Source organism: Bos indicus, chromosome 11 (genome assembly GCF_029378745.1).
Source record: "Bos indicus isolate NIAB-ARS_2022 breed Sahiwal x Tharparkar chromosome 11, NIAB-ARS_B.indTharparkar_mat_pri_1.0, whole genome shotgun sequence".
Lineage (NCBI taxonomy): Eukaryota > Metazoa > Chordata > Mammalia > Artiodactyla > Bovidae > Bos > Bos indicus.
This window is the reverse complement of record NC_091770.1, coordinates 68,567,603-68,582,647: the sequence shown is the minus strand read 5'-3', so window position 1 is coordinate 68,582,647 and position 15,045 is coordinate 68,567,603. Positions and strand designations below refer to the sequence as shown.

Sequence of the window (15,045 nt, the reverse complement as noted above, 5' to 3'; positions counted from 1 at the left end):
CTCAGTACAAACAACCAAATAATTGGTGCTATTATGCTGAATACAGGACTATTCCTCTCCGAGGGGTGCTGTGGGGGAGGGGTTGTTTTCCATTCACGACAGCCTTTGCATTTTCAGTGTCTGTTGATTAAGTCCATGCCATCCCCTCTTTAATCAGTCTGGAGGCATACCGAAAGCTCCTTCACACTCTCAAGAATGTGACAGCTTGAAGACATCCTTTTTTAAAGTTTAACCCTGGGACCAGAAACATCTCCAGTCCTCTATAGGTTGGACATGTTCACAAGGGACAGCAAACAAAGCTGAAAGCACAGTATATTTCTCTTTGAAAGTGTTGTAAAGTTTCTCCTTGCCTATTGTTTTAAAATGACTTGTCCTGGAAGAGATAGCTTCTGATATAAACTATCTCATTCAACAGCTTCTGGTCTCAACAAGATGTGTGTAATTCTAGGAAGCAGAACAAAGGCCAGCTATAACGGCAGGTTGCTAAGGGGAAAATATATTCAGCATCTCTTTTAGGAGACCACATTCGGTGTGACTGTGAGGGGAGAGAAAGAAGCCGGGGTGAGCATGGTGAAGTGGGAAGAGGTGGGTTCTGGAGCCAGACAGATCTGGGTTGGAATCCACTTCCTCCACTGGTAAGTGGCATGACCTTGGGAAAGTCACTTAACTTCCCTAAGCCTTGATGTTGCTCACCTGAAGAACAAAGCTACCGATGCCTACTGCATAGGGCTGTTAGGACAGATGTCTGACAAAGGAAGCACCTGGCACTCACAGGAGCTCGAGTTCTTAGTTCTCTGCTCTTTTGCTGGATGGGGGGTGGTAGGGAAAACTGGTTTTCTACAAGCCAGTTGCTGCTGCTGCTAAGTTGCTTCAGTCGTGTCCGACTCTGTGCGACCCCAGAGACAGCAGCCCTCTAGGCTCCCCTGTCCCTGGGATTCTCCAGGCAAGAACACTGGAGTGGGTCGCCATTTCCTTCTCCAATGCATGAAAGTGAAAAGTGAAAGTGAAGTCACTCAGTCGTGTCCGACTCTTAGTGACCCCATGGATTATAGCCTACCAGGCTCCTCCGTCCATGGGATTTTCCAGGCAAGAGTACTGGAGTGGGGTGCCATTGCTTTCTCCGACAAGCCAGTAGCTTATGCCATATAATTCCATTCACTGTAAGTAGGACTTCCCTGGTGGTTCGACGGTATAGAGTCCACCTCCCAATGCAGGAGACACGGGTTCGATCCCTGGGTCAGGAACATCCTGACCACTCCAGTATTCTTGCCTGGGAAATCACATGGACAGAGAAGCCTAGTGGGCTGCTAGGCTGTCCATGGGGTCGCAAAGAGTCGGACAGGACTGAGCAACTAACCAACAACAAATGTATCTAAGCCTCCACATCTTAACAATAAAAAGGTAGATTTCAGCCCAGATTCACTATGGAGCAGCTCCAACAGCCGAATTCCTACTGTCAGTTCCCACTGCCTGGGTCTCCTTTAGAATTCCCCTCCCTTATCCATCTTCCTATGATTCAGCAACTAAAAGGTTAACTCTTCCAGGTATAGTATTTTGGGTGGCTGGTACCTGTACCACACTAGCTGTGAAACATCTCCCTGTATGTAAAAGAGAGTAGGAATTGGGAAATTAGGAAGATCTATCAAGACAGTTCTCCGTTCAGAAACAGAAGCCAGTGGCTATAAGAATGAAAACTTCTGTACCCTGACCTCAAAGGAGTTGCTAACACCCGCAGTCAGAAGCCACCCACTCAGTTCATTCTTTTCTTTTCGAAGGCCTTATTGAGGTGGCATATGCAAACAGAAAAGAGTAAGCATTCAGTGAATTTCCACAAAGCGAACATACTTTGTGCAAGTTACAAGCACCCAGATCAAGAAACTAACAGGGTAACAATTCCCCAAACGCGCCCTCCCTGCTCCCCCGCCTCACAGTTTCCCTTCTGGTCACTGAGGCCAACCAAGGGTCACCATGAAGCTGACTCCAAACACCGCAGATTAGTTTGGCCTGTTCTTGTACTTTAAGTAGAATTCCACAGCCAATTCATCAGTCGGGAAGATCCACTGGGGAAGGGAGAGGCTACCCACTCCAGTATTCTTGGGCTTCCCTGGTGGCTCAGCTGTTAAGAATCCTCCTGCAATGCAGGAGACCTGGGTTAAATCCCTGAGTTGGGAAGATCCCCTGGAGAAGGGAAAGGCTACCCACTCCAGTATCCTGGCCTGGAGAATTCCATGGACTGTACAGTCCATGGGGTCGCAAAGAGTCGGACGCAACTGAGCACTTTTACTTTCTTTCCACAGCCTGAAGGCCAAATCTGGCCTGCCACCTGTCTTAGGACACCCTGCAAACTAAGAATGGCTTTTACATTTGTAAATCTTTGACAATCACACCAAGAGATATCCATTTCATAAGATGGGAAAAACTACATGAAACTCAAATTTCAGGGTCCATAAATAAAGTTTTACTGGAACACAGCCACACTCATTTCATTTACATAATGTCTTTCACTCTACAATATCAGAGTTGAATAGTTACAACAGAAACCATACGATCTAAAAAAAAAAAAAAAAAAGATTCTGAGTACATCCCCAACATATGAACCTTCAAATTGCAAACTTTCAAAGATACAAACGTGCATTCCATCAATGTCAGGCATGAGTGAAACAGCAGCTTGCCCTCTGTCTCCTATTGCTGACAGTCCTTCAGCTCTACCTTCTCCCACCTCCTCTCCCTCCTCCAGCTAGTAAATCTTCTTGCCTGTTCACTCGATGCCAGCCCCTGTATGCCAGTTGTTGTATACTGTGCTTTTCAAAGTACTGGACTGTAAGATTCTCTGTCTCTTTGGTCGCTAAGTTGTGTCCGACTCCTGTGACCCCAGAGGACCCCTGCCAGGCTCCTCTGTCTGTGGGATTCTCCAGGCAAGAATAGTGGAGTGGTTTGTCATTTCCTTTTCCAAATTAAAAATGTTTTATTTTTTTGTTTTTTATGTATTATTTGTGTGAGAACTATTATAAACCTATTATAGTACAAGACTATATAGCTGATTATGTTAGTTGGGTACCTAGGCCAACGTTGTTGGACTTAGCGATCAAACTGGACTTACGAATGTGCTCTCAGAATGGAACTTGTTTGTATATGGGGGACTTACTGTATCTGACCCTTTACAGAAAAAAGTGCTGACTTTAATTGGAATGCAAGGCGTTCGTTGAAATACGAATGCATTTCTTTGGGGTTTATGGCTAGGAGTGACATTGCAGGGTCATAGGAATATTAATATATTATACATATGTTCAGCTTTAGAAGACACTGCCCCCAAAATCACACTCAGTTTTAGCAGAAAAGCTAAAACCTGAAGCAAAAGCCATAATCTCAGTGTTAAGAGAGGCAGGGAGAATTACAGAGAGTTTATCTGATCCAGAATTAAACAAATGATTAGAAAACCATCAGGACTTTTGAGCAGAGAGGGAAAATATCAGAGTTCACTAGGTTTACGTTTCCTTCCGTTCTTACTCCAAGCATATCCTTTAAAAATATTGTCCCCATTAATGTTGCCACGCTCTGTAGAAATGCACAGGAGTGGAAAAATGCTTCTGCCCAGGATCCCGCAATACAGACTGTGACATTCAGGCCACATCACAAAAGCATTACCATGAGCTCTCTAGGAGCTCACCAGAACTGCAGACAAAAATACCAGGAAGATATCAGCAACCTCCTGATTTTATGCTGTCATAACTTTAAGCATATACATGGGCAGCAACTCCCTTACTCACACCCAACCCCCAAAGCAGCCACCAAATGGCTGAACCCTGGCCCTTCAAGGCTGAAGAGCACAACGCAGGCAGGGCGCCCTCTATCTTTGAGCCATGAGGCTCTCTCAGGTGATGCTGGGTACCTTCCAAAGTCACTTCCCTGGAGTCACTCCCCCATTTACCTGCCTCCATTTCAAATAAGATGTACGTCTTAGGTTCTTTCAAATGACATTTTTCCTCTTAGAGGGGAATTGCTTCTGATTGTTTAAGAACCACATTCATCACGAAACGGATACAGATCAACAGTTTCCGTCTTAATTGCAGGATCCCATTGACTTCTGCATTGAGCAGCCTCTTGAATGACAGCAGAGCTTCATTTCCTGCTGTCAAACCTTGCCAATCCTGGGTGGGGGCTTGGGGGGGTTCACTAATAGAAAGACAGAGCCAGTACCGACAACAGGACTGAAGGGGCACGAAAGCCTCTCTCCACTTCTCCCAGGACCACGAGTCTGCCAGTCCAGCCCAGGATCTTCCCCAAATCACCCGTAGCATGTTTCTGCTGGGTCTGAGACTGAGTTAAACTGGCCTGTCCTGGGAGAAAACACAAAGTCCTGGTGGCCCTTCAGAGACAGGTTGTACAGTTCCCTTAACCTGACCCACCCTTCCCCTTTACATGCAGAAAAGCAATGCTGGTGTTTATCAGAGGTAGAGAGATCATTTCTCAGCAAGAGCACGAGCTTTTTGTCCAGATGAAAATATACAAAAAGCACATACACATATAAAAGAACTGCCACTTCCCCTGGAAAAGGAAGCTAGCCGGACATTGAGCAGAGCCATGATAGAAACAGCACAGGCTTTACAGTCAGAAGAGTGAGTTCAAGGCCACGTAACGGTTGGGCGAGCTTGCCTGTCTCCTCCCTATTGTAACCTCAGTTTTCATCCTACTTCAGAGAACGAGGGTAACAATAACACCCACCACATGCAGTTGCAGGAAGAATCAAAGGAGGCATTTGTGAATAAAAATGCTCTGTAAACTCTGTAACATCACATGAAGAGGAGGAGGGAGGAAGGTCTCTCTTATCCTCCAGTTTCTGATTCACCTTTATCATTCAGAGCAGTCCCTCTGCAGGTGAAGACCACCAGCCCACCACAATCAGGACCTGTCAATTCAGCACTCAGCTGGCAGCTATCAACTGCCCGTCTATTAACAGCCAATTATCTGGGTGGCTTAGTTAATCCATGGACCACGTGGTCTGATCTCCCGGAGATCCTAGAAAACAATGAGCCTGAAACACGAATGCCAGCTAATTTCTCAATGACCATCAAGGAGTTTGGCCTCCACTGTGCCTACACACTGCAGCTGCAAGTGATGGGAGCATAAATATTGATCGGCTCAGTCTCTCTGTGGCTGGGGGGGCGGGGGGTGGGGAATTAACGATTAGAGTGCTCTCAGAGGAACAACAGGAGCTACATAAATCCTCAGCCTAGGCCATTAGAGGAAAAAAATCCTAATTTCCAAACCTTAGTGAGGACTGAGGAAAGGGACTGATTGCCTCTTGGGAAAGAGCGTGTCACGATGGGGCGGTCCTACCCACCCTGGAGACGTTCCTCATGCTCTCCTGGCCGTGAATGAGATGCAAATTGGGTTTAAACAACGTGATCATTAGAAAGAGGCAGCTGGGTGGTGGCTCTCTTTGGCTGGGCACTCAGATCCAGTGGCAGGAACAAGTGCCTATGCTGCTCGCCCCTGCATTTCCTTGAAAGATCTCTGTAGTGCTCACAGTTAAGAAGACAAGTGATATGAGGAGAATTTAATTATTTTTTTAAGTGCCTAATCTCGTCTGTGGGAAATGGTAGGCAGAAGGGACTCTATACTTGAAATCGGCATTGTCTGGAGGCAGTGGTCCACTGGCCCCTTAATTCCAGCCAAAAGGACTTGTGCTGATAAAGGGCGTCTGAGCAGACACATCCCTCCTTCGGAAAGAACTGCCTTTGCGTCCAGACCAGCAGCTAGGCAAGCCGCTCCTGACCTTGGTCGGAGCCTGAAGGGAGGTACTAGGCTCCCAGGCCTCCAGACTTCTTTCCGGGACTCCTGACCAAGTGCCCTGTGCCTCTCTGCTCCAGGGCCCTCTTGCTTCCCAGAAAATGTGAGTAAGAGAAGGAGGAAGAATGTGATAAAGGGAGGAGAGTAAGTGATGGAAAGGAAAGCAGGAGGAAAGAGGACTCCCTGGGAGGCATATACATTCCTCTCACTGTAGACGTTATCTCCCTTCCTCTCGCCATCAGCTTCCTAGTGTCCATTAGGTCCTCTGATGGCGGCAGCTGCTACCGAATGCAAAGGCTGCTGCCCCAGAAGGTCATCTCAGGCCATTTATCCTCAAATACCAAAATGCCAGAGCCAGCAAATTTCAGGAGCTTCTGCAGAATTCCCCAGGGTGCCAGTGTACACGTGTGTGTGCATGCATGTAGTTTTCACTGTCCCAAAGGGGTTCTTTCTTAATCAGCTCAACATCTCAGGACTCAGAAACTGATTTAGTGTTTGGTTAATCTAGCGTTTCTGATAAAATAATTAAAAGATAAGTAATAGACTCAGAGTATCCGTGGTATAATTATTTAAAGCCATGAGGTTTCACTTCAAGAGTTATTCACAGGTAACGCAAAATGACTCAGACTGCTGGCAAGGCAAGTGGGAGATGGATAGATAGGGTTGTAGTGTGCTGCTCCCATTTCACAGATGAGGAGACTGAGCCCAGAAAAGACTATCTGAGTGATCCCTGGCACCACCGATGGCAGAAAGAGACACCTGGGCTCCCAGGTGTATTAGAAAAAACAGAGGGCAAACCCACACTTGGTTATGACATGATGGGAGCTGCCACGAGAGGGCTGGGGTCCCCATTTTTCGACCCTGGTGCACAGTTTGAGTCTCTGAGGTCCAGACAAGGAGGAAGGACAACTACCCAGCTCCGGATCACTGCGGGCAAGCGGGAAGAGGCAGCAGTCAGCTGTAGAGACTCACTTCCCCAAACAGATGGCGGGTCTATAACACTGATCTCAAGTGGAATGTGCAAAAGTCATAGCAGGGTTCACAGACACCCCCAGAGAGGGGAGCCGGGGGTTTGTCCCTACTTTCTAATTCAGATTCCTTTTCCGAAAAATACATCAGGGACTTCGAAATGCTCTGGAAGAATGACATAACTGTAAACGTTAGAAACTAAACAGAGGCACAGAAACACATTTCTTCAACTTCAAAATTTGTTCCTGGGTGCCTGATAATGCATAAGACTATTTTGGAAATTTGGGATGGGAGAGGTGTGGGAAAGGATGGAGGCAGAGGAAGCAGATGAGATGGCATGAACCTGGCCTCGTAAAGATCCTGGACCTTAGGCATCAGCCAAGGGCAACCTCATTCTGTCCCTGTTGAGCTAATAAATGACCTCTTATGAGTGGAGATTAGCACTTTTAAATGATACAAACAGATGAGCAACCTTGGAAAAGGGTAGTCTCTAGACAGGCTGGGGAAGCTTGTGACAGGGACATTAATTTCTCTTTCCTTTCTGGTTTTGTCCCTGTGTCTTCTCTGATTGCAGCAAGTATCATTCTGGGCCTCTGGGAAATCTTGAGATGGGGATTCCTGGTCTTTGTTTCCAAGAGCACCAGGCAACTTAGGAGAACAAGGGTTTAGGGACAGAGAGGGAGAGACAGGTCCCCAGATTGACTCAAAGAGATTCCCTTAAAATAGATCTGTGGGTCCCTGGGATACGGCCTGGGGAGAATACCAGCTGGGACAAGGGTACAACCCCAGGCAGGCCAAAACTGACCCGGGGAAGAGAAATTGCCACCAGCATGATGGGGCTGATCAAGGCAAGAGAGGAGTACAGGGGAGCTCAGGGTTTGGTTTCTTTTTGGGGAGGTGGGCGGGGGGGCGGTGGTTTGTTTTGTTCTGTTTTGCTTTAAGCTTGTTAATATCTAGAAAGCAAGGCATGCCATTTCTTGAATACCTGGAGTTCTAAACTGCTAGTCTCATATTTCCCAGCTTCTCATGGTAGCCACATCTGGGCCACGAAGGCAGCATCATCCCCGCCACCTTCTCCAGGAATTGCTTAGATGTGAAATCAGCACAGTGCCCAGCGTGGGCACCAGCACACACAGGCACGAATGTTCACGAAGGATGAAGGTTCATCTGAAAACGGGCTGTTTCTGGTCGTGCCAGAGTTGAAATTCCCTGAACAGAATCTAAAATATGCCCACGGAGCTTCAGCGGATTATTAGGGCCTCTCTCTAAAACTGATGAATTTGTGTGTGTGTGTGGAAGAAATTATCTAATAAATGAGGAATACAATGACAGTGCTATATACATAAGGCGTGTGCAGTATGCAAATATTACAGAAAACAAGCTCCTTTCTGACAGCTGTTTGCCACATTTCTAGCACAGCACAAATACATTTACATGGGCCCGAGGCACTTTACTCAAAGCCTTTACATTTCCAATACCTTCCTCCAAAATTACCCTCAGGCCTCACATTCTTCTTTTACTAAGCCCTAAGCCCCTGGCCTCGGAGAAGGCAATGGCACCCCACTCCATTCTTGCCTGGAAAATCCCAGGGACGGAGGAGCCTGGTGGGCTGCCGTCTATGGGGTCGCACAGAGTAAAACACGACTGAAGCGACTTAGCAGCAGCAGCAGCAAGCCCCTGGCCTAAATTTTAGTTTCTTGAAAATAAGAGAAAAATATGCTGTTTAAAAAAAACAAAAACAAAAAAAACTCTGTCAGTCATTGAATAATTCTCCAAATGGCAAACAAATGATAGAGAAGAAATGGAAACATTTTTCTTTTTTTTTTTTTTTAGTGGTACAGTACTTATTGCTAAAATCCTGTTTAAATGAAAGCATCAAGCTTGTTACATGATTTTCAATTAGGAATTAGAGCTTTGCTGAATTTGGGGGTGGGACTCCCCATAAAAATCAAATCAACATTGAAAAGTCAAACTTAAAGAAATCTTTGTTTGAGCTATTAATAGAACCAGCCCTTCTTGAAACTAAGAAAAAAACCCAATTAATTTTCTTAAACCAAGAGTGCAGCCTGGCTTCTCCATATCACTTGGATTGTGACGGGGCATAGGTTTTATTTTATTATCAGGCCCACTTTGGAGATCCCACTGCCAGGTGAGTGAGGATATTTCCTACATTGAGGAAGAGAGTCAGGGCCTGGTTCCCAGCAAAGGCAACTGGCTGCATGGAATGGACAAGCTGGGAAGTCCCCAGCCAAGGAGTCCTGGCTGCAGCCCTCTCCTGTCCAATCCCTCCACCATTTCAACTTCTCTAAATATTTCAGAGGGAAGGGAGCCCACTGCTCTTGCTTTGGAAAACAAACTGACCCTTCTACCACACTGGGAAGAGCCCTAGGCAGAGTCCCCATGGCTTCAGACACATCCAAGGCAAGAGCTCTCTCCCCAGGACTGGGCAGAAGCATCATCTAGAGAAATCTGGGATACTGAACTCACCCAACAACCAAATTTTTCACCCTACAATAGACAAATGTCCCTGGATAATTCTTACTGTTGAGGAAACAATCTCTGCCCTGGCAAATGATTCCTAGACCAAGGGTGTTGCAACCACCCAGTGACGCTGTAGCCTCCCACTGGACCTGTCCCAGCAGGGTTCACTCTGTCCAGCCAGAAGTGCTTCCACGGCCCCAGATGGCCTCCTCCATGGGTAGGGCAGGCCTCCCTCTGAGATGGTTTCCCCACAGACTACACCAACCTCCCTGGAGCTCTACAAAGACCAGCACCTAGGAATGAGTTATGAAGTGCTTGGAAAGTATACCTTACCTCACCCCATCATCCCCCAGCAAAGACCCAGGCATCCGAAAGGAAGGAGCACAGGCTGTGGGTGGTTGCCAGGATGATCCAATTCCACTCTTGTGCTGATGCTGCCACTTAATAATAGCCCTGCTATCTTGAGCCAATTGTTTAACCTCATTACTCAAGCTCATGTGCATTAAAGTATGATCTGCCTTATTGTCTGTGGTCATTGTGAAGCTTAAATGAGCTAATACATGTGAAATGGAGTTTGTGAATTTGTGAGATCCAATGCAAATGCTAGCTATTGTTATTTCACATGAATGCACATGCTCACACAAGCTTGGACCACCAGGAACTCAAGAAGAATGAAATTATTCGGCCATATTTACACGGGGCCCACTGAACCACAAAAAACCCCATAGACTTGATATTCTTCATCTAGCTTCCAAAACCATCTGTCAATAGGCTACTTCAGATTCACATGGGGCCCTTGTTAAAAAAAAAAAAAAAATACTGATTCTAGGACCTTCTGCCAAAACCCACAGAATCATAATCTCTGCAGTAAATATAAAAACATGTATGTTAAACGAGCTCTCTTAGGTGGTTCTGACATGGAGTCAGGTTTGGAATCCTACTGCACTCCCTGGGACCCAGCATGCAAATTTCCCGATAGATCAGTGATGGGAACGACTGTTGTGGCACTGAGAGGGACCTCTCTCTGTCTCTCCATCCCTCGCCTCAGATACATATGCACCAAGATGCAGAGGGGTGCTCATCCACCAGACACAAAATACACCCATGAATATACACACATATGTAAGTAGACACACAAAGTCATAATACAGGTGAAAGAAAGAAGAAATAGACTAACAAGAAAGGGTGACCAACAATAATAAGTATCAAGATTGTTCAAGTCTAAAGAATTCATGGTTATAAAGGAGACAGAAAATGGGGGAGAAAGAAGATGTTAAGACAATGAGCAAGTAGTCAAAACTAGGAGACCCCTGTTCCGTGGCTGCACAGCACTATATCTGACATGAGACCACTACCCCCACCCCATCCCACTACTCATTTGTTTGCAATTCTGCCTCAACCAGGAAGTCGTGAGAGCCACCCCTAGACGGCAGAGGCAGAGTGTGCTCCTCATAGCAATGCCGAAACCCAGCACAGAGCCTGGCCTGTGGCTGCACTGGGTAAATGTGTGCTCAACGCACGGCGGGATGAGAAGAAGCAGGTAAGGAAGAACAACAAAGTGCACGAAGGGAGAAACAGATCTCTGGTCCCAGCTCCCTGGAGTAAACTAGAATAAGCAAGCTTAAGGTAATGAAGTTCAACACAAAACAGAGAGAGTACATGTCCCCGCAGGCATCATTAACTGCATCACAAGAAGCAGAACCACCCAGGAAAAAGAGGAAAAGCTCCCCAGATCTATGGGCGGGTCCGAAGGGAATGAGAAAATCGATCCAGTGTGATGAAGGCTGTTGGAAGGCATCCATCTGACCTTGTCACTCCCCTGCTTAATGCAGCCTCAAGGCCCCCTGGAACCCTCAAGGTCCTACCCACAGGACTCTTACACATTACCCCCAAGCTCATCCCCGCCATCAGCCACATGCTTTGACGCTCGAATTGTGCCAAACTCACCCAGCATGCTGTGTCATTCCTCTCAGCCTGTTTGGTGCGATTAACCTCTACCTGGAACACCCTCCCTACCTAGTGCCAAACCTACTGTTCTTCCTTCTCTACTCAGTTCCCTGTGCCCTCCTCCTCCTCCTCCATTAAGTCCCCAGGACCCCACGACACCTAGGGCACACTGTATGGTCCTGGTCCATTCCTGAGCAAATCCCCTGCCTGCAGAGAATAGGTTCTGCATCTCTGTACCCACAGCAGCTAGCACACTGCCTGGCACACAGCAGATCATCAATAAATGCTTGGGGAATTCAATCAAGCACTGGCAAGATTTCAGAATGTAAGTGCCCAAAGACAGTTAAAAGGCAATCTCAGAGGCAACTTGATACAGTGGAAAGATCCTGAATATCAGAGGTCTGAGTTCAAATCAGTAGCATAAGGCAAGACTGAATCAGTTTCCTAATATATGGAATAAGGAGAATCCCACCCAACTCCTACAACTATTTATGAAGCACCCACATGTACCTGGCACCTAGTCGGTCCTTTGCGCTGTACTTACTCCCCTCTCTCCCCATTATTTTCAGTCTCCTGCTTGGGACCATAAGCTTCTCCAAGGGGTCTTTCACAGTTACTGGATGACCTCTCTGGACCCCTTCATAAATGTTGCCTGGCTGGTCAGGAAACCCCCCTGAGGCCCCCTTCTGTGTCCCACGGCCAGGTCTGTGGAAGAAGAGACCGAGGAATGGGGGCTCTGAGTAAAGGTAAGACTGAGCCTGCAGGGAGAGCCCAGTGGCTCCGCTCAGATGAACCGCCTGGGCAGGAGTTGGAAAAGCCACTTAGACTCTCATTTTCCCAACTCCCCACCAATACCAAGGCGTCTGTTTTTACAGGCTCTTTAGTGATGTTCAGGGCACATTCATTTCAACTTCCAATGCAGATGAAGAGATCGAAGACAATTATAAAGCAAGGGTTGCGACAGGCTGGGTGGGCCCGGGCGCCAGCCGCCCGGGACGCTGCAGGGCGCTCGCCCGCGCCGCACACGCGCGCGCGGAGCACCCCCGGGCCTCCGGCCTCCCCTGCTCCGGCCTGGCAGCTGCGGGAAGGAAGGAGGTCAGCGCGGCCGCCAGACTTCTCTCGGGCGCCAAGCGCCGGCCGGCCCTGCCACTCGACCCCCACCAGCTACTATCTCGCAGAGTCCACGGACCACCAACCCCCGGGCGGCTCGACCGCTGCGCCCTCGCCGCCCCGGGACCCAGGCGAGCTGTACCCAAGTTAAGAGCCCCGCTCCGCAAGCCAGCTCGCGCCCGCCACCCACACCCACTCCCACTTCCACACAGCGCGGGGCCGGGGATGCCCCCTGAGCTTTTGTAAAATCCAGAAATATCACACTGTAGCCGCATCCGGCGCCGGGTTACCTGCTCGCAGCGCCCAGACCCCCGCCCTGGCTTCCCGGGAGCCCGCAAACCCCGCGCGCGAGCTGCGCGCCCTCCTGCCAATCACTGCCCCGCGCCTGGCGCGCAGCCAAACCCCGTACCTTGGGGGTCTGCACTTCGGGTCCGGTCGGCACCTCCAACTTCTTCTTGGTTACCCAGAAGAACAGCAGCACGGTGATCCAGAGCACCCCGAAGATTGGCAGCACCAGGCGGCGACTCAGGCGCCGCATGGTCCCGCTTGCCTTCTCCTCTGGGCGTCACTGCGCCCCGGGGGCACCCCCTGGCGGTCAGGGTCGGCGGGGCAGGTGTCCTGGAGAGTGCCCTGCTCCCGCGAGCGCTAGCCCCGGGATCCGGAGCGGGAGAGGACCGGCGGGAGCCTGCCAGGCGCCCCGCCCGCTCGGGAGAGCAGCGAGCAGAAGCGGGGACCACGCGGTGCCCCGAGGCGCGGCAGGCGAGGGCGGAGGGGCCGCCAAGCTGGACGACCGCTCCAGCCGGAGAAGCGCGGTGGCCGCCGAGATGCTCCCCGCGCTGCCGCCGCCGCCGCCGCGAGGGAAACTGACTCGAGCTGCGGGGAGGGAAGAATCCGAGGCTGTGCCCGGCACCCCGCGAGGAGCTCCAGCGGGGAGTGGAGGGAGGGAGAGATGGGGGAGGGAGGAAGGGAGGACCGACAGACAGACCGACTCCGAAAGGGAATCCGGGCGGGAGCGAGCTGGGCTCTAAGAGCGGGCGCTATCGCCGCCCGCCCACCGAGACTCCGCCGCGTGCTGTTCTGGGGCCGCCCGCGCCGAGCCCCGCGCGCAGCTCGGGGGCCATCCTGGGATGGGGCGGGGCGGGGCTGGAACGGTGCGTCCGCGAGACCCGCCGCCCCCAGCTGCACGCCGGGACCCAAAGGCCAGCCGGTGCCTGGAGGAGCGGTGCCTGGGAGGACTTTCCCGCTCGCCACGGGGGTCTGCACGTGGCGCTCGCAGCCTGGTCCCGCTCTGTGTGCACCCACCCTAGGGGAGCTGGCGCTGGGACCTTAGGACGCTGGCAGGCCTGCTGCCTCACCCGAGGGTCACTCTCCTGGCCATTCAGGGCCAAGGCCGAGTTCAGCCAACTCCCCAGGGTGTTTCTCTGCCTGCCTGCAGGTGCCTGGCAACTTTTTCTGCTTAATGGAACGCTGAGTTGGTCTAAATTTAACTTTAAAGAAATCCTTTTAAAAATTAAGGTGCAATTACCTCCCTTAAGAGTTTTCTCTCCCTGAGCATCAGGGCTCTGTGTTTGCAGAAAGGGGGTGGGGGTGGGGTCCAAAGTTGGGTCAACCATGTGGTTGACACTGCAAAGTCAACATTGCAAAGTGACTTGGAGGGAGGGGGGTAGTGGGTGCAGAGGGCTATCTTTCAAAAGCCCTTTTCCCCAAATGCCTTTTGGAAGTGCATCCTTCTTCCTCTTGAAGATTAAAACTACTTGGGTCCAGAGGCAGAGCACAGTCTGAACCGGATTCCTACATGGGCCTCAGCTAGGCTGGAATGACACTGATAACACTGGATGAGGGGTTCCTGGCCCCAGTCAGCCGCAATAGCTGTGTGAATCACGGAGACCTCAGGAGGCTTAGATTCCTCATCTGTGAAATGGGCACGATTTACAAGTGAATGAATAGTTGTGAAAGCTAAGTGCAAGGTGCTGGTGTTACTTGATCATCTGATCCCTGAAAGGGGGGGAGAACGACACCTTGCTCTCCCTGGGGAACAGTGCCATCTGATGTGTGAGCCTGACTTGGAAGAATGCTTATCTCATCAAGTTGTTGGTGAGGTGAAAGTGATGCACCTCCTACTCTAGCCATCATCCTCTTTGCCTCTCCCCACAGGGCCCAGCATAGGAGGCAGGGCAGGTGTGAAGTAGGGCTCCAGAATTCACTCTTCAGGAAGACAAAGCCAGCAAAAAAGTGGAGTCAAAAATGGAGGCATCTGCTCCTGTATTTGGTACATTGTCTTTCAGTCACAGGACAGTCTTTCCTCCTAGCTCCATCGTGTTTTTGGCTAGGCTGTAGATAAGAAGTTTTGGGTGGGAACAAAGATAGAAAATAAAACAGCCCAGAAAAGCTGAGCAGTCTTGCCAGCCCATCTCAAGATTCAGCTGAGCTCTCAGACCATCACACAGAACCATTTGCCTTTATTAGAACTCTGTACTCTGAAAGGTTGGGGTAGGCTCCCCAGCCACTGCTTTGGCTGGGCAGAGGTCCAGGTAGATCACAGTCTGGGAGGGCTGGGGGCAGCAGCAAGAGAACCCCTCTCTGCAGTATCATGAGCTTCCTGGATCCCTTCCAGCAGCCTTGCCCTGGACCTGCGGTCTGGAGCCTGCTAAGTGTTCTGCGGCAGGCTCTGCAGGGGACCCCCAGGCAAGTTGCTGAGATGCTGTCAGCTCCAGGCAGGAGCCGCAGCTCCGTAGTCCATTGCTCAGC

The 15,045-nt window shown here is 49.9% G+C and overlaps 1 protein-coding gene across 3 annotated transcripts in view; it reads right to left on the bottom strand.

Moving 5' to 3' along the window:
• The window catches only part of GALNT14 (polypeptide N-acetylgalactosaminyltransferase 14), a 215,694-nt gene extending 202,308 nt beyond the window's left edge, over nucleotides 1-13,386 (bottom strand). The window contains exon 1 of one of the 3 annotated variants that reach the window (XM_070798931.1): nucleotides 12,707-13,386. In XM_070798931.1, coding sequence (XP_070655032.1) covers nucleotides 12,707-12,835 — 129 coding nt within the window. In that variant the 5' untranslated portion in view covers nucleotides 12,836-13,386. The remainder of the gene's footprint in view (nucleotides 1-12,706) is intronic. The other 2 variants (XM_019970475.2, XM_070798930.1) reach the window with 2 other exon arrangements.
• Nucleotides 13,387-15,045: the final 1,659 nt, after the last annotated feature.